At 36.7% G+C, this 22539-nt stretch overlaps 2 protein-coding genes across 4 annotated transcripts; one reads left to right on the forward strand and one right to left on the reverse strand.

Moving 5' to 3' along the window:
- Positions 1 to 11380, forward strand: LOC132627627 (kinesin-like protein KIN-4C). Of its 3 annotated transcripts, none has more exons than XM_060343075.1 (27): positions 1 to 258; positions 1824 to 1983; positions 2246 to 2392; positions 2568 to 2720; positions 2816 to 3066; positions 3187 to 3362; positions 3532 to 3656; positions 4048 to 4084; positions 4206 to 4297; positions 4371 to 4487; positions 4691 to 4804; positions 4894 to 4974; positions 5065 to 5227; positions 5408 to 5508; positions 5650 to 5748; positions 5834 to 5947; positions 6082 to 6198; positions 6280 to 6360; positions 6647 to 6718; positions 6787 to 6909; positions 7100 to 7185; positions 8361 to 8411; positions 8522 to 8749; positions 8840 to 9005; positions 9777 to 9872; positions 9959 to 10405; positions 10549 to 11380. In XM_060343075.1, the coding sequence occupies exons 2-27, from the start codon at positions 1855 to 1857 to the stop codon at positions 10882 to 10884; spliced, it is 3702 nt and encodes a 1233-aa protein (XP_060199058.1). In that variant the 5' UTR covers positions 1 to 258; positions 1824 to 1854; the 3' UTR covers positions 10885 to 11380. The 3 variants fall into 3 exon arrangements, with proteins under 3 accessions (XP_060199058.1, XP_060199059.1, XP_060199057.1); XM_060343076.1 differs by having other exon boundaries at positions 1837 to 1983; XM_060343074.1 differs by having other exon boundaries at positions 2 to 258; positions 1781 to 1983.
- Positions 11381 to 11527: 147 nt separating this feature from the next.
- LOC132627628 (argininosuccinate lyase, chloroplastic) lies at positions 11528 to 17436 on the reverse strand. The gene is made up of 7 exons (XM_060343077.1): positions 17012 to 17436; positions 14986 to 15249; positions 14641 to 14757; positions 13621 to 13769; positions 12910 to 13201; positions 12541 to 12705; positions 11528 to 12046 (listed from the first exon to the last, which is right to left on the reverse strand). Exons 1-7 carry the CDS (start codon positions 17339 to 17341, stop codon positions 11795 to 11797), a joined length of 1569 nt encoding a protein of 522 aa, XP_060199060.1. The 5' UTR covers positions 17342 to 17436; the 3' UTR covers positions 11528 to 11794.
- Positions 17437 to 22539: the final 5103 nt, after the last annotated feature.

Here is a 22539-nt window from a genome sequence, read left to right on the forward strand (position 1 = left end):
ACACGCACGGCACGTGTGACAAATTTGAATTCGGACCTAAAAGTATCTCTCCACTGATTTCAATTTAAAACGACACTTCCCGTTACACATTTTTTGAAACACAGCATTACCGCCCCCCTTCTCTACCCACCCACCCTTAACCCCCTACCCCCCTTAACGAGCATCTCAAATCTCTCTTCTCAGGTCAAAATTCATTTTACCGGAGTTTGAATCTCTGATCGGAAAGTTTTGTCCAATTTACTGCTTGTATTTCACTAGGTAAGTTTTGTTTTACTGTTTGTTATAGATGCATGGAGGTCAAATTTGTTGTGATTTGAAGAGCGTAGCTAAGTAAATGTGGTTAGTGTAGAAGACTGAATCTCCGATTTAGAGTTTTTTTTTTGTGCTAATTGTTGATTGTATCTATGACTTGAAATTGTGTTTATATAGATGCCAATCAATTTACTGGTTGTATTAACTAGGTAAGTTTTTTTTTTTGGCTGTTTGTATAGATGTGTGGAGGTAGAATTTGGTTAATTTTGTCGTAGTTTGCGTGATTTGAAGAGTGTATATAAGGAAAATGTGGTTAGTTTAGAGCTTTAACTGGAATACTGAATTTTTTGAGTGATTGAATCTCCGATTTAGCATTTTTTGTGCTTATTGCTGATTTTATTTATGAGTTGAAATTATGTTAATATAGATGCACGGATTGAGGTAGAATTTGGTTTGTTTATGTGGCAAATTACTGGTTGTATTCACTAGGTTTTTTTTTTTTTTTTTTGGTTGCTGTTTGTATAGATGCGTGGAGGTAAAATTTGGTTAATTTAGTAGTAATTTTATGATTTGAAGAGTGTATAAGGAGAATGTGGTAAGTGTAGAGCTTTTAACTGGAATACTGAGTCTTTTAAGCGGCTTCATTTTGCTGGAGAAGATTGAATATCTGATTTAGCATTTTTTTGCTAATTGCTGATTGTATTTATGAGTTGAAATTATGTTTATATAGATGTGCGGATGCAGGTAGAATTTGGTTTGTGTTTGTATGTTTGGTGTTTCGGCAACTGTGTATAGTAAATTTCACGGTTATCGTTAAACTAATGGTCTATGTAACTAAGTCATAAAATTAAATTTTGTAAAAGTAGAAAAATACATCAATTTGCTCTATATTTTGTATAAAGTAAGAATCATCGGAAATCCAGTAGGAAAATGGGGGATGGGGGTTTTGGAGCCCTAGCTGTAAGATTATGATCTATTCAATTGTAATCTGTTTGAGGATGTGTGGCCTCCGAACTTGAGTTTTTTGCTTGATTACTCATCTCAATCTTCACAATGTCTTCGTTTTGTCTGCGATTGAATATCCAATTGAATGTTATCCATATTTTTTTATTGTATTTAGGTGTTTAAATTTGTCATTGTTTTTGATGCATGGAGCTACATTTTGGTTATTTACTACAATTTCACGATTTTGAAACCTTAATTGGAAATTTCGACTGTTACAATCAGTTCTTTTTAGGAGCTTGGTTTTTGCTGATATTTATTAGTTGGTCTCCAAACTCTATTTTCTGTTTCATTCTGTATATCTATCTATGTTGCGAACTGCTTCATTCTGCTAGAGATTGGATTGAACATTTATGCTCAATCTTGATTGTATTCATGAGTTCAAATTTGTGATTGTCTTAGATGCATGGAGTTAGAATCTTGGTTATTTCTTGTAATCTTTGCTGACTTGTTTGTGCATAGACGGCAGATGTAGTTTGATAACTCTAACAGGAAACTTTGACTGTTTCAATTGGTAATTTTTTAGGAGCTTTTCTTTTGCTGCTAATCATTGGGTGGTCTGATTCAAGATTGGGTTTCTAGGATTGACATTGAGTGGCAATGGAGACTTCCGAGGGCAAGGACACATCACAGTGTGTGAGAGTTGCTGTGAACGTTAGACCGCTAGTTACTTCTGAGCTTCTCATTGGGTGCACTGATTGTGTCACAGTAGTCCCTGGTCAACCGCAGGTGCTCTTACTTTATTAATTTTTAGCTGGTGAATTCCTTTTGTATCGTACAATATTATGTTTTTAGTTGTCCATTTGGTCTGGTGAGTCATTTTAATTTTAAATAAATGAACTTGTTGCATTTGCAAAAGTTTTAGTAGTTCAGTGTTGAATTATTAAATCATCATCTTTTGTTGTGCAATGTTGTGGATTCATGAAGTTCAACTATCATATTTGATCGCAATACTGATTTGGCTTTTATTGATGTTCTTGACCACAAACAGGTGCAAATTGGATCGCATGTCTTCACATTTGATTATGTATTTGGGAGTGGGGGCTATCCATCTTCACGTATATTTGAGGAATGCGTTGCACCTCTTGTGGATGCATTGTTCCAAGGCTACAATGGGACTGTGCTCGCTTACGGTCAGGTAAGGCGTCTTTATTTTTGCTCACTTCTTGGTCGTTTTCCTAGGTCTAATTTACTTGATTTTTTCCTGTTTTTACGCAACTCTATTTGATCTTGTTTATGTCCTTGGATTGAATGTACTCTTTTGACATAAGAGACTAACTAGTATGTATTCTGCGATGATGTGTGTGTTGAAGACGGGCTCTGGGAAAACATATACAATGGGCACTAATTATAATGGTGAAGAGCAGACTGGGGGAGTGATCCCAATGGTTATGAATACTATATTCTCAAGAGCAGAGTCAATGAAGGAGTCAGCAGAATTTCTGATCAGAGTATCCTTCATTGAGGTATGGAAAGAGAAATCTGGTATTTCATTAAATATATGTCCTTGCAAGGTAAAAATGACATGCTGTATTTATCTTTTGATTTTTGATTCTTGCAGGTTTTTAAAGAGGATGTGTTTGATCTATTGGATCAAAATGCAATAGCCTTTTGCAAAGCTGATGGGACAGCGAAGCCTACAGGGGGGCCTGCTAGGATTCCCATTCAAATTAGGGAGACTGTTCATGGAGGAATAACTCTGGCAGGTGTCACGGAGGCCGAAGTTAGGACAAAGGAAGAGATGGCGTCCTTCCTGTTGAGAGGGTCAGTGGCACGAGCCACCGGAAGCACAAAGATGAATAGTCAGTCAAGGTATACATCACCTTATATATGAGTGTTCTTTTTGAATGGACCTCACTTAAATTTCTATTATAACAATTCTGGATCTCTTCATCTAGTTGTGGATTACCTATCTTCTGTTTATGTCAACAGCCGTTCACATGCCATTTTTACCATATCATTGGAACAAAAGAGAACCGCTAATTGCTCAAGTGGATCAACAAATGATGATGGTGATGACATATTATGTGCCAAGCTTCATTTGGTTGACCTTGCTGGTTCAGAGAGAGCAAAGCGAACTGGAGCTGATGAAATGCGTTTACGAGAGGGTAATGACAATTATATTTTCAGAAATATGACTGTGCTACGTATTTATTTTGTAACACTACCATTTGAGTTGAGACATTAATGACTAGATGGAAAATCTCTCATATACTCCCAGCTACTAAACATAAAATGTGCATGATCAGTATTCATCGTTTGAGCATTCTGGTGTAGGCATTCATATCAACAAGGGATTGCTTGCTCTTGGCAATGTAATCAGTGCCCTTGGTGATGAGAAGAAGAGGAAAGAAGGCGCTCACATCCCATACAGAGATAGCAAGCTAACACGTCTCTTACAGGCATGGACTTCTGCAGCCCTCACTGGTGTCTGCTTTTGATTTCTTAAATCTTAAATTATACAATCAGCTGTAGTTGCTTTCTGCAATGCCCTTTTTAATTTAATTATATAAAGTAATATAGACTGTATCACATAGGACGCCATAAGTCAGTAACCAACTACTCAATCTGATTGTTCATTTGAAGACCAAAATCAATTGGAGATTTGCAAACAGAACTATGCAAGTTTTATTCTGAAGAGAAACCAAATGAAAGAAAAATAGCAGAAGAGCTTTAACTCTGACACTTGTATAAGGAAATTCTCCTTAAAACAGGAGCAACTGATATTAAATGATTGCGAGTAATTGGAAGTAAATTTTCTTCAAAGTAATTTGTACATACATTTGTTTTCAGGACTCACTTGGAGGAAACAGCAAGACAGTTATGATTGGTACTTATTTACTATTATTAAAGTCACTGCTTGATTAATTCACTTTACAAGATTGGCACTGTACTTGTGTTATTATATGTTTGCCAGTAATATTGTTCTTGCTATGCTTGAATGAATGCAGCTTGTGTCAGTCCTGCTGACACCAATGCAGAGGAGACCCTTAACACTTTGAAGTATGCAAATCGTGCTCGCAACATTCAGAACAAAGCTATTGTAAGTTCAAATCTGCTTAACAAGATCATCATAATTTTTCATTTTTGTTTCTGAACCTATTCCTTTTTCGCAGGTCAACCGTGACCCAATGGCAGCCCAAATGCAAAGAATGAGGAGTCAAATTGAACAATTGCAAGCCGAGCTTCTTTATGTTCGTGGAGACTCCGGAGCACCTTTTGAAGAACTCCAGGTAAAATATTCTTTTAGTGATCAAAGGACTGGAATTTTCAGCATTTTCTAGGACTATCAGTGCATGTTGGAGACAAGTAGTACTATTCTTGAGGTTCTACCATTACTATCTATCTGCACCAACCCTTTCAAAGAAACAGGATAAGGGGCTTGACATATGAGTACTGTCCTTTGATTGTTTGAGTTTCTATGTTTGTTGGGCAGATTCTTAAGAACAAGATTTCTTTGCTTGAAACAAGCAATGTAGAGCTACAGAAGGAGGTAAAAGAACGCCGGATTAGCTGCGAACATTTAACACAACGTGCTATTGATGCCCAGGTTTGTTTAGTTATTATTAGCAATTTTTTTAAAATTAATTGGAAAATGACTCGACGCTGGAAGTCTCTTATAAGGATCTTATATGACAGGTTGAAAGAGATAGACTAATCTTAAAGATTGAATCTTCTAAAAATGGTAGACCTTGGAATGAGATAGACAACTCTGATCAGGTTTGACTCAATTACTACTGAAACTTACTTCACATTATTAGTATATTAGCAGAATTTCTGATCTGGGTTCTGGATATCCCTTTCTCCTAGGATTTGGATTTGGTGAAAAAGTATGTAAGCAGAATTCAAGAACTAGAAGCAGAGTTGCTTCATTTACAAAGCTCCAGTAATTCAAAGCCTGGTGAACCTGTTGATTATCTTGGGCTAGACTATGGTGAGCAGGATTCTGACATCAAAAGTGCAGATACAAGTGGTAAGCAGTTTTTAAATAATGCATGATAGGCAAATAACCATTTGATATAGCTGCCGTTTAGTGGGTGTTCTGAGGATTTGTCCCTTTTATTCATACCTTTATCTTGTTTGATTTCTATAGTAATCTCTTTGTCCAAGCCCTATCAGGGAACTAATCTGATGCCAAACTTGCTCTGTAAAGGTGAGGCTGAAGTGGAGGAGAAAGAGCTTGAACATTCTTCTCTTCAAGAAAAATTGGATATGGAGCTTAAAGAGTTGGACAAGAAACTCGAACAGAAGGAGGTAACTTTTATTTGCAAGATTTTTGTTCCTTGAAACTTTCTTTTTGAACAAGAATTTCAAAGAAATGTATTCACAACTAGTCGTTGCTGCTTAATATTCTTTTCACTTTTCTCTCCTAACTTCTTGTCTCATCTACTAAAGGCTGAAATGAAGAGGTTCGCGACAGTTGATACCTCAGTTTTAAAGCAACATTATGAAAAAAAAGTGCATGAACTGGAACTAGAAAAGAAATCTCTGCAGGTAAAGTGATATGCTCTATGTGCTGACACTGAAGGTTTATTCATGATTGTCCTTTTCTTACTATTGATTTTACATTCTGATGCAGAAAGAAATTGAATCTCTTCAGCGCAACCTTTCTAACATTTCATCTAATTCTGATGAAAGTGCTCAAAAGTTGAAGCAAGACTATCTTCAGAAATTAAATCTTCTAGAATCACAGGTAGGCTTTTAAAATATATGCACCAATCAGTCAGGATATACCTCTTCAACTCAATCCTCCTTCAGCCACCTGAAGGGAAAAAGCATAAACTATACAACGAAAAGCACTGCCTCATAATTCATTGCATCTTGCAGGTTGCTGTGTTGAAGAAGAAACAAGATGCTCAATCTCAGCTTTTGAGACAAAAACAGAAGAGCGATGATGCAGCAAAACGTCTTCAGGATGAAATCCACAGAATTAAGACACAAAAGGTACTAATTATTATATATCAGGCACTTTCGAATGTAAAAGAGAATTTCTTTCATGCAACTGATTCATTTTTCTGAATCCAGGTTCAATTACAACAAAAGATAAAACAAGAATCTGAGCAGTTCAGGTTGTGGAAAGCTTCAAGGGAAAAGGAGGTTCTTCAGGTATTGTTAATTTAATTTTGAGTCTATAGTTCACCGTCTTATGTAATGAAACTTGCACGCGCATAGCCTCGCTTATGTTTTATAGGTGTCTATTATCCCTATTTTATTCAAATCGTCTAAGAGACATATTATGCAATGACATTTTTCATTTAACTTTGCCTGTTTTTTGTCTGTTTGTTCATTTTCTTGATTTTCAAAGAAGAAAATCATAGGGTTACTTCCTTTTATTGCTGCGAAGTTCATTCTTTTTGTGACTAACTGTCTGTTTCATGCGTTGTCTCAACAGCTTAAGAAGGAGGGAAGAAGAAATGAATATGAGATGCATAAGCTCTTGGCACTGAACCAGAGGCAAAAGATGGTAAAGAAAGAGTTTGTTAACCGTTCTGCTTTGAAAGTAGCACGTGGCTTACCTTAAATGGTATACAGGTGTTGCAGCGGAAAACCGAAGAAGCTGCTATGGCCACTAAACGACTTAAGGAGTTGCTAGAGTCTCGAAAAACATCGCGTGATATGGCAAGTTCCGGAAGTACTAGTGCTGCAGGATTCCAGGTATCTGTGCCAAGAAGGGGTTATTTTGGCATTTATTTTTCATCATAAAAACGTTTGTCATTTAAAGTTTACTAAAATATCTTTCTATAGAGAGATTGTAAGACCATCCTTCTTGTTCAAATAATCTATCATCAAGGCCTTTGGGAACATAAATTTTCGCACCTAGTTAATTGTCTGTTTTTCCATGCAGGCATTGATGCAAGCAATTGAACATGAACTTGAAGTTACTGTACGGGTGCATGAAGTGCGGTCAGAATATGAGCGCCAGATGCAAGAGTAAGTTTGTCAATTCATTATGATTGGATGAACTTGTCAATGTTTCTATTTATCACTTGAAAGTTTTTAGGTTGTTGTCTTTCTATCCAGATGCATCTACTATTTTCAGTCTTTTGCATTTGAAGGAATACATTCTTTTTTTGGCAATATCAATGAACTATACTTCTTCCCTGCATTCCTTCCTTTCCAGAGAAAGTCAATTAGTTTGGATTGTCATAAAAGATTTGATTGAATGTTTGGCCACCGACCTACACATGCTAGCCTCATAATTTGATGCATCTTTTGAAGTCCATCCCGTAGTGGAATGGGCAATTAGGTGACAGAATGACTTATGTCTAATATATGTGCATAGCAGATTGCTAAGGTGGTGGGATAAGGCATTATAGAAGTAATGGAGCACATTTTCGTTATTGTAGTAGCATTAAGAGTTGTGGCATTTGAAACGCCACTAGTCATCAATCAACTTGGCAGTAGAGTTGACATGTTTAGGTTTCTAAGAGCTAACATAATGTAAGTAGTTTTAGGGTCCGGGTTTTTATATCTTGTAAAGTTCATCGGGTATGGCTGGGACTGGGATTTGTATTATATCTTTATGGCTTAAGACCCATGATACATAAATGATACCCAGACAAATCTGACTTTGGTGGGGAGAAATGAGAAAATTTGGAATTGTATTAGCCCATATTCCTTCTGTCACTGGCAACTAGATGGACAAGATTCTCTTCTTACCAAATCCAACCACTTTACCAATCTACAGATACCAACCTTAGCTTCTTGGTAGTGCAAGATTGTTCAGTCACTTACTCTCTCCATATGGAAAACTGTATCAATTCTTAATGTGCCAAGATGGGTGCAGGTGATGAAAGCTCATCTATAGCCTATGATCTTTGAATATTTTATGTTTTTGTATATGTTTCAAGTAGAGATCATATATTGGATTAGTATATAACGGCCAGTTTCATGGTGTAGTATGTTTTTATGGCATTGACACCAAGGATTTATGGATGCTGTCTCCCACACACTATATCATATTTAATTTTTCAATATTTGTTATGTAGCTTGTATATCATAGATAGTCGTTTGTCATATTAAATTAAATAATTAAAATAAAACAAAGAGATTGCAGTGCAATTTTTTATTCTTTTCATAATTTTATCTGACATTTTGAACTACAGGAGAGCAAAAATGGCCAATGAGGTCGCTGAGTTGAAGCTGAAAACCTTAAGGTAAAACTTTTATTGGCAATAATGTTTCTGAAGTGTTCTTTCTGCGAAGTGCATTTTATATTGCTAATACTCTTATTAACTTAAATACTTCTATATAATTGTTTTTGCAGTGATTGCCCCCAGAAAATGTCTCCGGGTGCAAGAAATTCCAGGATATATGCACTTGAAAACATGCTTGCCACTTCATCTAGCACACTTGTCTCCATGGCATCACAGTTATCGGAAGCAGAAGAGCGTGAACGGACCTTTAGTGGTAGGGGTAGATGGAACCAAGTCCGGTCTCTTGCTGATGCAAAAAATATTATGAACTTTTTATTTAACCTCGCATCATCTTCTAGGTAAATGCCTTTTAAACTTGCAAGTCTTTGCTTCACGCTAACTTTCCTGAAATAAATTGTAACTGTTGTTTTGCTTCTGGTTTCCTGTAGGTGCCAGCTAAGGGATAGGGAAGTTGAATGCAGAGAAAAAGACGCTGAAATCAGGGAGTTGAAGGAAAAAGTCGTAAATTTGGTCAGACAGCTAGAGTTGCAAAAGAGTGAATTGAGGCAGCTAGAGTCGGAGAATAGCCAACTGATTCAGCAGGAGAAGTTGATGGTCAGTACATCTTTTGAATGAATTAGCAGAATATTGATCGAGTAGCTTCTTCTTAACTTCCATTCGTTAATGAAAAGAAGAAACTAAGTTATCCTTCAAGTTGACACACTTTCCTCACTTTTAAGTGTTGAGTTTATCTTTTACCAAGGCAAGTTTAACGTTGTCAAGGTTTCTTTAATAGGAACTGATGGATATGAAATAGTTAAAATGGAGTATGTGTTTGAGCAGTTGCATTGTCATCACATTAGTTTGCTTAAATTTGCTGGTCTCTTTTTGCAAATGCATCTTTTCAGATCTGAGTAGCAGCATATTGTGTGATGATTGGGCCTATAGATTACCAAGAAAACAGGGGTTTACAATTGCCTAGTGCATAATATGAAACATCATAATTTTATCTTCCTTTCATGTTGGGGAGTTGGGGGAAATGAATATAATTGTATTGGGCCTATGGATTACCAAGAAAACAGCGGTTATTGCGGTTTACAATTGCCTAGTGCATAATATGAAACATCATAATTTTATCTTCCTTTCATGTCGGGGAGTTGGGGAAAGTGAATATAATTTGTAATTCTACTTCGATATGCATGTTGGATAATCTACAAAAAGTATAGAGTTCCAGATTCTTTTTTGGCGAGTTTGCTGCATTACTAATGAGCTGTTTTCTGCTATTGATATGACTTCTACCTTCTCAATTGGGCTTGTGGCAAAACTTGGAAACAATAACTTCCATTTTGCTTCTTTAAATTGTTTTCTTGTTTGAACTGCTTACAGAAACTGGCTTTAGAACACCCCATGGGAAGGACTGACAGCTCTGTCTCTAATGTGCTAAGCAGCATTGATGGGCATGATTATGACCTGAGGCAAAAGGCATATACCTTAGACTATTGATTAACTTATCAATTTTGGGTGTACTTGTATTTGGGGTTGCTAACATGTGCCAGCCCTTTCTGCAGGGGAACAGAAGTTCCTTAATCTACAGTGGTGGATGGAACAAGACTGAGCTAGAAGAAGATATGGATACATCTGATTCAGATTGTTCTTACCAAGACAAATCTGATACTGACTATGGTTTAGTATGCTGTTCGTGCAGTAAAAAATCTTCTTGCAAGACAAACAGATGTGAATGCCGGGCTGTAGGTGGTTCTTGTGGGGCATCATGTGGTTGTGACCCTATAAGGTGCAGCAACAAAGAGACTTCTGCCAAGAAAGACCACTTGCCCTCTCTAGATGTTGTAGGTGATGAGGGAAACACATTAGGAACTGATGAAGCTGAGAGTAGCCAAACACTGGCTTCTCAAGGCGCAATGTTACTGCAGAATGCGCTTTCTGAAAGGCCTGTTCAGTCAAAGGATGAGGGTGAAACAAAAAGAAAGCCTCTATCTGACATTGGAAATACCATGGTAAGCAACCCCTTAGCTGTCTTTTTTTCTGGCCAGACCTAGGCTGCTTATACTATGTCACAATTCCTTAAATCCATTCAAGTTCCTTCTGCACAAGTAGGATTCTTGCAAATCAACCTTTTCTTTCTTTTGTAATTTTACAGGCAAAATCAAATGCACCAAAACCCAATCAGCGGAGGAAATGGAAGAAATCTGTTATTCAACTTGTTCCTGCTCCTACGACTCAAGCAAGTAATGCAGATGCCCCAACAAAAACATCTCAACCTAGCAATACTGATGCATCAGTAAAAACAGAAAACGTCGGTGAGATTGATACTCCTCCATTAAAATTACCCAGAGCCATGCGTTCTGCATTAACAAATGGCAACACCTTAAGAGAAAGGAACTCTGAGACTAATGATTCAGTTGACCTGACAACACCTCCAGCTCCTAGAAGTCCTCTGCGGCAAGCAAAGGCGTCGGATGAGAAAGAAAATTGAGAGGCATTCGCTTACTGTTGTTTGATTCAAAGTTCATGTATAGAGGTTGATTACTTAGGTTTTGCTCACGGCTGTTCTGCCACTCGATTTTTTATGGCTAATCTTTTCCTAACCTGAAAAAAGAGATGCCTTGATGTAGGTCCTGATCTTTGTATGTGGTCACTGGAGGCTCTAATCTAAAGAGCATCTCTATTGTAATTCCCCAAACTTGTTCCAATATTTAAGTGACATTGATTGTTTCTCAGTGCAACGAAAAGCTCAATATTTATTTAATATGAGGTCATAATGCTCAACTTTTGTGCAAGTTAAAAACAAATCTCTGGAAAATCAACGTTTGTTACATATCTTAACATAACCATAGGGACAGTGGCGGATGTGAAAAATCAAAATACTAATAAATATCTATTAATCCATAATTTCAAATGTATGAACGTAATGATTGAACCCATCAAATGGGTGTTTCTTCAGTGAAAAAAAAAAAAAAAAAAAACAAAGTCGCGAATCCTGCCTTGACTTCTCATAATCTGATAAATTTTGTAATTTTGACTTCTTAATGGTGAAGGTTCGCACATAATATGGAACTCCTGCATTTTAATGGCAATCTCATGTTTCCTTCCGAGCAAAGATAAAAAGGCCCTTTGAATTCCAATAATTTATCCAAATAAATTCTACTTTGGTTGTCAAACACGTGGCATTTGAAATATTCCATTCAATTTACCACAAAATATCAACTTCTTGATTGCTCTCAGTTACTAGTATTTCGAGTGAAAGTAATCGCATAAACACATCTCTAACAAGATTACAAATTCTGTTAGAAAGAAGCTAGCAACATGATCCCTCTTCCACTGAGACCTCCAAATTCTTCCGAACTGCATGACGAGTCATATAATTTTCCACCATACAATTACCTCTATGTGCTGATGCTAAGCTTATCAATCCAATAATCAAGCTGACCGGCAACACATTCTGAACCTGTGGAGCCATACGAGCTGAATTTCTTTATTGAATTTTCAACCCCCAGAAATTCGTAGACATCCTTGTCAAATATCGGATGTAGACTGTTCAACTCGTCAAGCCTAAGGTGTTGAAGCTCGCACTTTCTTGCAACACATAAAGCGACAGACCTCCCAACTATGTCATGAGAAGTTCTGAAAGGTATTCCCTGTAAGGAAATAACACACTTTCATCATTTTTTACACGTACTAAGAGCTAATCAGAAGGATTTTGTTCTTAAAATAAGTGATCACTTGTGCAACAACCTTGGAACGAACCAAGAGGTTCTACTGAATTACAAGTTTATATGTCAACCAAGGGTGTATACGAATTTGTAAATCCAAGAGGGGAATAAAATGTCAAGGGTACTCTTAGTTGCAAAAGTCAGGGTTACAGGTTGATGTACAACTTGTAAAGGCTCTGTATCTATGGGATTCCTAAAAGGCACTTAGTCAATTCATTACGAAAATTTGGCAAAAGTTTCCTCTTATGTCATCGGCTGAATGCCGCTTCAGCACAAGAACTATTTCCTTTACATTTCTCATTTGTAGACATAGTTCTCAGTTTTCAAAGAGTTTATCATATATTTGAGTCTAATAGATCAAAATAACACGGGACGAACTAAGAAGGTACAAGTTAAGGATCCTTGGAGAAATCACTTGCCTTTTTCACAAGGTAATCAGCAAGTGTAGTGGCATCAAGATGACCAGCTGGTAGAGACTTCTGTATTCTCTCTCGGTTAAAGGAAACATTCTGCGCAAACTCTGCTGATACCTCGAGCATCCCAACTATTGCCTTGACACTGTCAAATACAGGCTCCTTATCTTCCTATTTAATATAAAAAGAGGTAAAACATATAAGAGTGAAAATTATGCAGAGACAAAAAATGTTGATTAAGATGGTGAAGCAGGAAAACATAACCAAACTAATTGGATGGCTGCCTAGCTGTTAAGCAGTTAATGACAAGGATAACAGGAACTTCCTAAGAGTGAATTCACTGACAAAGAATCCTTTTCCAGGAGAGTCCTTTACCTGCAAATCCCGGTTGTAAGCTTGAGGAAGTCCCTTGCACAACACAAGAAGTGAAACCAAGTCCCCTATGACTCTACCAGATTTTCCACGAACAAGCTCCATTGGATCTGGATTCTTCTTTTGGGGCATTATACTGCTTCCAGTGGAAACAGAATCACTAGGAGTCAAGAAGCCGAATTCTTCAGATGCCCACAATACCCATTCTTCACCCAGGCGAGAGAGATGAACAGCAGTGATGGAATTGGCAGAAAGTAACTCCAGCACAAAATCTCGATCGGAAACTGCATCAATGCTATTGCACATAAACATTGTCACCATAATTGAAAAGGCCAGAAAGAAACTAATGCAAATGCAGATTAACTACACACAGAAAGTACTAGTAAAATGTTAAGTCTACTAAACAAAGTTCCAAGGAAATACAGGATATCAGAGGGTAAATGCAAATGTTACAACAGAAGCATGAGACAAGACTTTAACATTAAGGGTTTCTTCTTCCAAATAATCTTTTTTAAAATGAAACTAGTAGCAATATGTTATTATTCTTCCAAATAATCTTAAGGAAACACACTAGGTTTCTCCATCACTTATTAGTTTATTGATGTTAATTAGCTTGAGAGTTGAGCTTATCAGGGCCAAAACACAGTACATCTGCAAGAAGTAGAAGTTCAATAAAGGTTGCAAGTTCCGTTAGTATTAAGCATATATTAGTACCTGTTCCTCATGGGGGCAGTGAATCCCAATGCATCAGAAGTCATAAACCTATCAATGGGAAGACCAGTGCCAGCTAATGCACATGCACCTAGAGGGCAGACATTCAGCCTTGCTCTACAATCTAATAAGCGACCAGCATCACGCTCAAGCTACAAAGAAATCATTCTTCTGTTGTCAGCAATATGTAGGTTTAATATTCGTAAGCTCCAGCCCAGCTCAATGAAGCTATTAAATTAGCAGAAAGGGAGACATTGGGATCCAAAGCGAAGATCAAACATGGTTGCTAGATGATAAGATGATAAAAAGATAAAGAGAGCAGAAACGAGTGACATATACTATAGTGAAGTGATATTTCTCCCACTTGGGAGTGAAAAGGATATTCTCCTTAGGATGAGAAACCAAAGTTCTTTCTGAATATTCAAATAAATAAATAAAAGGAAAAAGGTAGAAGGAAGAACGAAAAAGGAAACAACAAAAAACAATGGTTGAAACAATATGCATAACATCATCAAGAGAAAGCCGGATACTCCTTTAACAGAAATTATAGCGTGCAATTACGTTGAGGATCTCATTGCAACAAGCAAGTTACAGGTACACTTGCTAATAGAGCAAAGAGTCACTCGACCGACAAATGTGAGAAAATGCTCCATAATAGTCATTACAAACTATTTTCTCTGGAAAGATCTAATAACCCGTTAGTAAGCTGATTCAAAGGGACAGGTTTTAACTAATTAAAAAGACATAGAAGTATGTGAGGTAAAAAGATATCGATTTTCAAGGAAAAGGGATGTAAATGTTTGTGGTATTGATATATAAACAAGAATTTCAAGTGATCTTCACTTCCTCAGGCTTACTATGATAATAAATGATGTATTAAGGGTTGGTGGGAGGTACCAGGTACCCAGTAGAATAGTAGAGGTGTGCGCGAGCTGGCCGGGACACCACCATTATAAAATGTATAAATAAAATGATGTGTTAAGTATAAGACACTATCAATGAAGTCAGCCAAATTATACTAACCTGTTCAACATATGTTAAAAGAAGGTGTTGCAACAGAACAGGTTGGGCCCTTTGCAGATGAGTATATCCAGGAACAATAAGACCCTCATTCTGGAGAGCTAGTTTAACCATTGCGATCTGCAGGTTATGAAACACATGAGTGCATAATAACCTTTAAGCATCAAACAAATTGATCAACTTTGCTCCCACTTCACAATTTCTTCCCATAGTATGAAAACTCATTAGACACTGTAAACTCATGTGTGTTGATCATATACAGGAAAAAAGTGTCTATTGTGTTGAACTTAATAATGTTCCGGTTGAACACCTCCAAATGATACGAACACAAAACAAAGAGCAAATGACCTGAAGATTCTTAATGCGTGAAATGATTGTGTCAATAGCATCACGGCACCACAAGCGAAAGTCAGTTGCAACTTGATCGTTTCTACTCCGGGCAGTGTGAAGCTTTTTGGCAGGCTCCCCAACTAAATCAGTAAGCGCTGCTTCAATGTTCATATGCACATCCTCTCTATCCGGCCTCCATACAAATTGACCTGCCTCAATTTGCCCCTCTATCTCTTCAAGACCTTTTATGATAGTATCTCTATCATTATCAGTCATCAATCCCTGCAACATAAGAGTACATTCGCATACATATTAAATTCCCTTTTAATATACTCATTGGAGTAAACAATAGGGGTCGTTTGGCTTCTGGTTAACAAGGCAGTTATTATTAAAACTAGCATAGATAATACGATGTTTGGTCGTTTTCAGTTGTATTGTATAAAACTCAGCACACCAAGTACGGTGTTTGGTTATCATTTTACAATCCCACATAAATAAAATATGTATAAGTTATGAGTCAACTTATGTTGCCGGAAATGCGAATGCTGCGGTGGATGTGTGGGCACACTAGGAGGGATAGAATTAGGAATGAAGATATCCGAGACAAGGTGGGAGTGGCATCGGTGGAGGACAAGATGCGGGAAGCGAGGCTGAGATGGTTTGGGCATGTGAAGAGGAGAGACACAGATGCTCCAGTGCGGAGGTGTGAGAGGTTGGCTATGGACGGTTTCAGGAGAGGCAAAGGGAGGCCGAAGAAGTATTGGGGAGAGGTGATTAGACAGGATATGACACAGTTTCAGCTCACCGAGGACATGACCTTAGATAGGAGGTTGTGGAGGACTCAGATTAGGATAGAAGGCTAGGTGGCTTATCCTTTCACCATAGTAGTTGTAGTTTTGCTCATTTGTTTATTACCATTTGATTTCTGCATTTGATTGTTGCTTATTATATTTGTTGGGCCGTTGTACTTTGGTTATCTTATTTATCTATAGTAGTTAATGCTCCTTTCTTTCCGGACTGTTCTACCATGACTTTCTCGCTTTTGTTATTCCTTATTTTCATATTGTTTTCGATATGCTTGGTCCTATTTGACCTTTTGTCTTGTTTTCCTCTCTTGAGCCGAGGGTCTTTCGGAAACAACCGTCCTACCTTTCAAGATGGGGGTTAGGTCTGCGTACACTCTACCCTCCCCAGACCCCACATGGTGGGATTATACTGGGCTTGTTGTTGTTGTTGTTGTTGTTGTTATGAGTCAACTTATGTATTATTTTATGCAGGGTAGAAGATGTAATAACTGACACATGAATAACTAAACTCTCCATAACTCTAACTAGCAACCAAACGGCCCCTAATACAATTAGCCCCTGAGCCCCTATAAGATGTTGAAGGACGCAAAAGATAACATATTTGACAATGTACTTTAAACTGCACATGTGATCGTTGGTAAATGGGTAAATAGAACAAAAACCCAGATTAACTACAAAGTAAACCCCTTGATTATCTGAGAAATTAATCAACTCGGACCAAAAAAGATTCAATCTTGGTAGTACCCAGAAACAGAAACGTAAAAATTAACCTGTTTAGCGAGCATTGAGGCATGAGCTTTGCTAATGTTGGTCATTGGTAAATAGAACAGAACATAACATCAAGAAACCAAAAACCCAATGAACTACAAAGTAACCCTCTTGATTATCCTCAAAATTAATCAACTTGGACTAAAAAAATTCAATCTTGCCAGCACCCAGAAAGCGAAACTTAAAAAAGATTCAATCTTGGCACTACCCAAATACGGAAACATAAAGATTAACCTGTTTAGCGAGCATTGAGGCATGAACTTTGCAAATGTTGATCGTTGGCAAATAGAACAGAACATAACATAAAGAAACAAAAACCCCCCACAATACCTACAAACTAAACCCATCGATTATCCTCAAAATTAATCAACTTGAACCAAAAAAGACTCAATCTTGATAGTACCCAGAACGGGAAGCTTAGAAAAGACTCAATCTTGGCGGTAACTATAAATGGAAAGGTAAGAATTAACCTGTTTTGCAAGCATTGTGGCATGAGCTTTACTACCCATAATATCCTGTTTGTAAAGACCCTTATCAAACGAAATAGACTCAGTAAACTTCTCAACAGCATCAGTAACACTCTCCTCAAAACGCCCACCCCATAACTTCACCTCCTTTGAGGGTACTGGTGGTGAGTTGTTCATCTGTTGCGCGGCACAGATGAGCAATGCTAGGCGAGCATTGGACTTAGGGAGAGAGAAAGAGAGATTTTGGGGTTTAGGGATAAGGGCATGTTTGGATGGAGAGAAAATGGGGGATGTTGTCAGAGAAGAGGAGGAGGAGGTTGACAGTGACTCCATTGAGATTATCCCGGCGGCGGAATTGATGGCAAACACACTAAAACACCAACCGGCCACTAACTATCTCTTTTATTTCCTGGTAAAAATAAAATTCCCTAAAGTCTATACCTGACTTACCCTAAGTAGGCGTTTGCCAATTAAATTTTCGGAAAAGGGCCAAAATTAACCCTAAACTTTGGGAAATAGTTCATTCATACCCTTCGTTATATTTTAGGGTCAATTATACCCTTACCGTTATACTATGGGATCAATTATACCCTTATGTCTAGCAGCTACCACGTGGCATCATCTCAGCCCTTCAAAATTATTTTCCCCTCAAATAATTTTTTACCCACTAAAATAACCCAACCCGACCCGATTTTTTTTCCAGCCAAGGGGTAATAGGTTAGGTCCATATCAATTTAGCTAGGAAAAAAAAAATCGAGTCGGGTTGGGTTATTTTAGTGGGTAAAAAATTATTTGAGGGAAAAATAATTTGAAGGGTTGGGATGATGCCACGTGGCAGCTGTTAGACATAAGGGTATAATTGACGTCATAGTATAACGGTAAGAGTATAATTGACCCTAAAGTATAACGAAGGGTATAAATGAACTATTTCCCAAAGTTCAGGGGTAATTTTGGCCCTTTTCCGTTAAATTTGGGAGCTTTCATTTCATATTTTGATTTCAAAGTTTTATTAAGGGCCCGCTTGGCCATGAATTTTTTTCACTTTATTTATTTGAAAATTAACGTTTGGTCATAAAAAAATTAAATTTGAAAAGTTATATTTGAAATTTAAAAAATACCAAAAAACTTATTTTCACTCTCAATACATTCAAACAATCAAATATTATTTGTAAAAACTATAACCAAACACAACTCCAACTCCAAAATACCAAATAAAGAGAAAAATATTTGGTTTTCATTGAGTAGGCGTTTGGACACTCGATTTCATCTCAGCGTTTAGACATGCGATTAAATCTCAAATCATCCAAAAAGATATGAGTGGGATCTCAAATCATGATTTCAAATTTTCTAAATGTAAAAGTTGACCCATAAGTTTATATTTTATTAAAAAACATCCATAAGTTGGTAGATATATTTACCAATCATGTTTACCAGCCATTTATATGAAAAATTAAAAGATCTACAAGTTGGTAGTATATTTATAACAAAGTTACTCTTGCCAACCATGTTGGAGGATTATATTAAAGAGTGGTTACATTACAACTCTTGTTCAATTTTCCATTTTATTGAACTAAAATTTGATTAATTGATGTTGTATTTTTTAGAAAGGCCTTGTAGTAGCGTATTAATTTTGTTATGAACTATGACTTGCTCATTTGGTAAGATTGTATAAGAATTGATTTTTTTTTAATGGTTTTAACAACTTGTAGGGTTTTTATGTCCATAAGAAAAAATACAACTTAAGAAATCCAAATTGCATGTCCAAACATGATTTCATTTCATGATTTCAACTCATGTCCAAATGGCTCCTTTTAGAGTTAAGGGTCAAAAAAGACATATCGGTATCACCTTTTTTTGAGTTTCCAGCCTAAATTATCACTAAGTAGTTTGCAAAACACACATTAACAAAAGTGAACAATTGATAGTTGAGATGTGTTTTGCAAACTAGTTAGTGATAGTTTAGGTAGGACAAGTGAACAATTGATAGTTGAAGTGTGTTTTGCAAAATAGTTGTGATAATTTAGGTAGGAAACTCTCACACCTAATAGTTCAGATAAGAAACTCAAAAAAATGTAATACTTGAGGTGTGTTTTTGACCTTTATCTCTTTTATTTATGAAATTTGCACAAAACTTTCTACTTCAAATCATTGTAACCTAAACTTTTTATTACTTTTTAAAAAATAAAAAGCTATTCCTTTTAACTATTTTATTTTGTCGCATCACTTGACCCGACTCGCTAAAACTATATAAGTCAAATGTATATAGTGCAAGACTCTCTTATTTTACACTCATCTTCCTATATGATCCTCTCTCTCGGACAAAATAACGATGAAGAAGTAGAAATAGTAATCAGGCGACTCGTTAGATTGCATATAAATATCAGAGTTGAGAATCTACTTTAAAAATAAATTGATTTGAATTTTGTGCCATGCACTATATATATTTCATCCATATAGTTTTAGCGGGCTGGGTCAAGTAGAGTGGGTCAATAAAATGGTTAATGGGTAAATTTTTATCTTTTAAAAAGTTTAGGTTAAAATAACAATTTCATGTGAACAAAGGGTGATTTTCTAAGTGAAATGTCAATAGTTGAGCGATTTTTCAATTATAAGATAAAGATAAGTGATTTTCTAAGAGAACTAGCAATAATTGAGTAATCGAGAAATCAACTCTCAATATTTACCAAAGTGATATAATTGATATGACGTGATTACAATGATTTGCTTATTTTTTTCACTTAATGTAAATATCTTTATTTTTATATACAATTTACAAAAAATTCAGATTACATCGTTACTTATGGTCACGTAATAGTACTTCGAAACAAAATCGACACCTGTCTATGATACAATAAGTAACATATATACATTCATCCCTTCTAGAACTCTCTCAGATTGCGTAAATTAAATGACTGATACGAATATTTTTAAAATGTGGCATGAAATGGCATCACGAATTTAGGCCAGAATATGCAAAAGCTAGGCTAAAGAAAGAGACGTCGCAATCCTTATTCATAAGAATATTAAACCAATTTGTGGTTTTCGTTTGTCCTCATCATCGAACCAGAAACTGCCATGTGCACACATTTGCAACTTCTAGGAAACATGTCCACCGTGAATGACTGAAAAGATGCTGATCTTTTCCTTAGATATTTGTAATTTTATTGGTTTTGATAAGAGTTAGTGCTTTCCTTTTTCTTTTTTCTTTGTTTACCATCCGAAAGGGTGTCAGGTAGCAATTTGTGACCTCGATTAATTTAAATTCGAATTGCGTAAAATTAATTAAAAGGAAAAATGCTTTTTATAAGATTTTTTTTTTATTTCTAAGAGTCGCACTTGAGATCTCTAATTAACGACGGAAACTTATTCATCTCGTACAGCTCTTGATGGTAATGCTTTCCTTCTCTCACTCCTTGTTGGTTGGTTGAACCCGTAGATTGGAAATACAGGAGATATGTAGATTTTTTATTCATTATAAATATTCTTTGTAGTTGTATATATAAAAGATTATTTTCTTTATTATAAATTGTGACAGTAGATCATTTTCTCTCGGAGATAAAGAACAAATTTGTATAAAATTTGTATACCCCTTAGTTCGTTCTCTCTTCAATGCAGATATAACACAGTCACGTGGGATTTCTATTCTCTTTAATAGAAACCTTTTTTTGTCAATTGGTAACATACATGTTGAGATGAGTCTCAATCATTTCTAGAACTCTCTTGAGTTATCAATTATTTATTTTAAATAATTGATATGATGATGTAGGCACTAAAATTTAATCGGACTTAAATCCACAAATTAATTTGGATCATATTCTAAATTCTAAATGTATTGGTCCAAACAAATATTATGGGCTAACATAATCGGATTTATTGTTTAAATCCAACATGTATGGACTTAGTTGAAACACCAATTCAATTGGGCTATTCTATCTTGTCGGACTTCACATGATGAGCCCATTTTATTAGCCCAAGGTCCATGCCACGGGTCAAATGACGTGGCGCGGCAAGTCAAGTCAAGGACCAATAAAATCATGCCACGTGCATAAGTGACGCAGCATGTCAAGTCAATAGGAGAACCAATCAAATGTCACCAAGTGTTCAAATGACATGGTTCAACCAATCATATACAAACCCTAGCTCTCCCATACAACTATAAATAAGGGTCTTCATAAAGCCAAAAGGGAGAAGAAGAAAAAGACACAGAGAAGCTCTCAGCCGCAAGTCTTCGCTCCAAGTGGTGAGCCGCAAGTTTCCATACCTCTACGTTTGTGATTAAAGCTCGGCTCCGCATTCGTAGTAAAATATCAACAACAAGTAATTCGTCCAGTCAAGAACAAGCAAATCCCTTGATTGACAGCCGTATCGTGAGGAGAAGAATCAAAGGATTACATCTTTTTATTTAAGATTTCATAAAGATTGTAACCCCCGCACAAATTCTTGAAATCACATATTACTCTTTATCGCTATTTTTCTTGTCTTGATTATTATTTTCAGGAACGAAAGATTAGTCATTACAAATTTGGCACGCCCAGTGGGACAATCTTTACCTCTTATCTCTTTTCTCCAATAGTCGAACTTCAAAAACACTAAGATGGCTTCCAAGAAGGTCAACTCAAAATCCGCATCCGCAAAAACTGCCGGATCCAAATTCTCCGTTGCTGTTGAAAACATCCTAGATGTTACTGAGGGGAGCATCGAACCTGTCACAAGGAACCAAGCCAAATTGCTAGGGCAACGAGTTCTGCAAGCACAACCTGAATCTGCTGTCGTCTTTGGTTCGTCTTCAAAAGGCATGAGATCTTCCGCAAACACCACAGAAGAAGGGGAGAATGTCGCCAAAATGGTGGAGAGGGTTCTTGCCCAACTTAGTTTATCTAAGCCCAAGAAATCCTTCGGGCAAGCTGACGATGATGTCTTGAGCACTGGATCTACTCCGCATAACATGTCTGCATCCTATGTTCGCGAAAATCCGTGTTATTCTTCTTCATCTATGATGGTGATGCATGCAATGATGTCCAATGGTTCAACTGTTGAAGAATAACTCGCAAGCTTGACAAAGGCAATTGGAGACTTGACCAAATATATGCAAGATTAAGATAATCGAATTGTCAAGTTGACAGATAGGTTTGTTAGTGTGATGGAGGGGGATTCGAGTCATGCCCCTGGAAAACGTCCGCAAGCACAAGAAAGGATTGAATCTCCCGCAAAACAAATGGAACGTGCTTCAGAAATCCAAGTTTCCTCTGAAGGGATGATTCCAATCAATCAAATAAAGGAGTTCATCATGGGAACCATCAAGGATAAATATGATGTTTCCACAAAATCATCCCTTGCATATGCGAAGCCGTACACTGCAAGGATTGATAGCTTGAAGATGCCTGCCGGTTATCAACCCCCAAAATTTCAGCAGTTTGATGGCAAGGGAAATCCGAAGCAACATGTGGCACACTTCATTGAAACATGCAACAACGCTGGAACATATGGTGATTACCTTGCCAAACAGTTTGTTCGTTCCCTTAAAGGTTATG

Source organism: Lycium barbarum, chromosome 2, assembly GCF_019175385.1.
Source record: "Lycium barbarum isolate Lr01 chromosome 2, ASM1917538v2, whole genome shotgun sequence".
NCBI lineage: Eukaryota > Viridiplantae > Streptophyta > Magnoliopsida > Solanales > Solanaceae > Lycium > Lycium barbarum.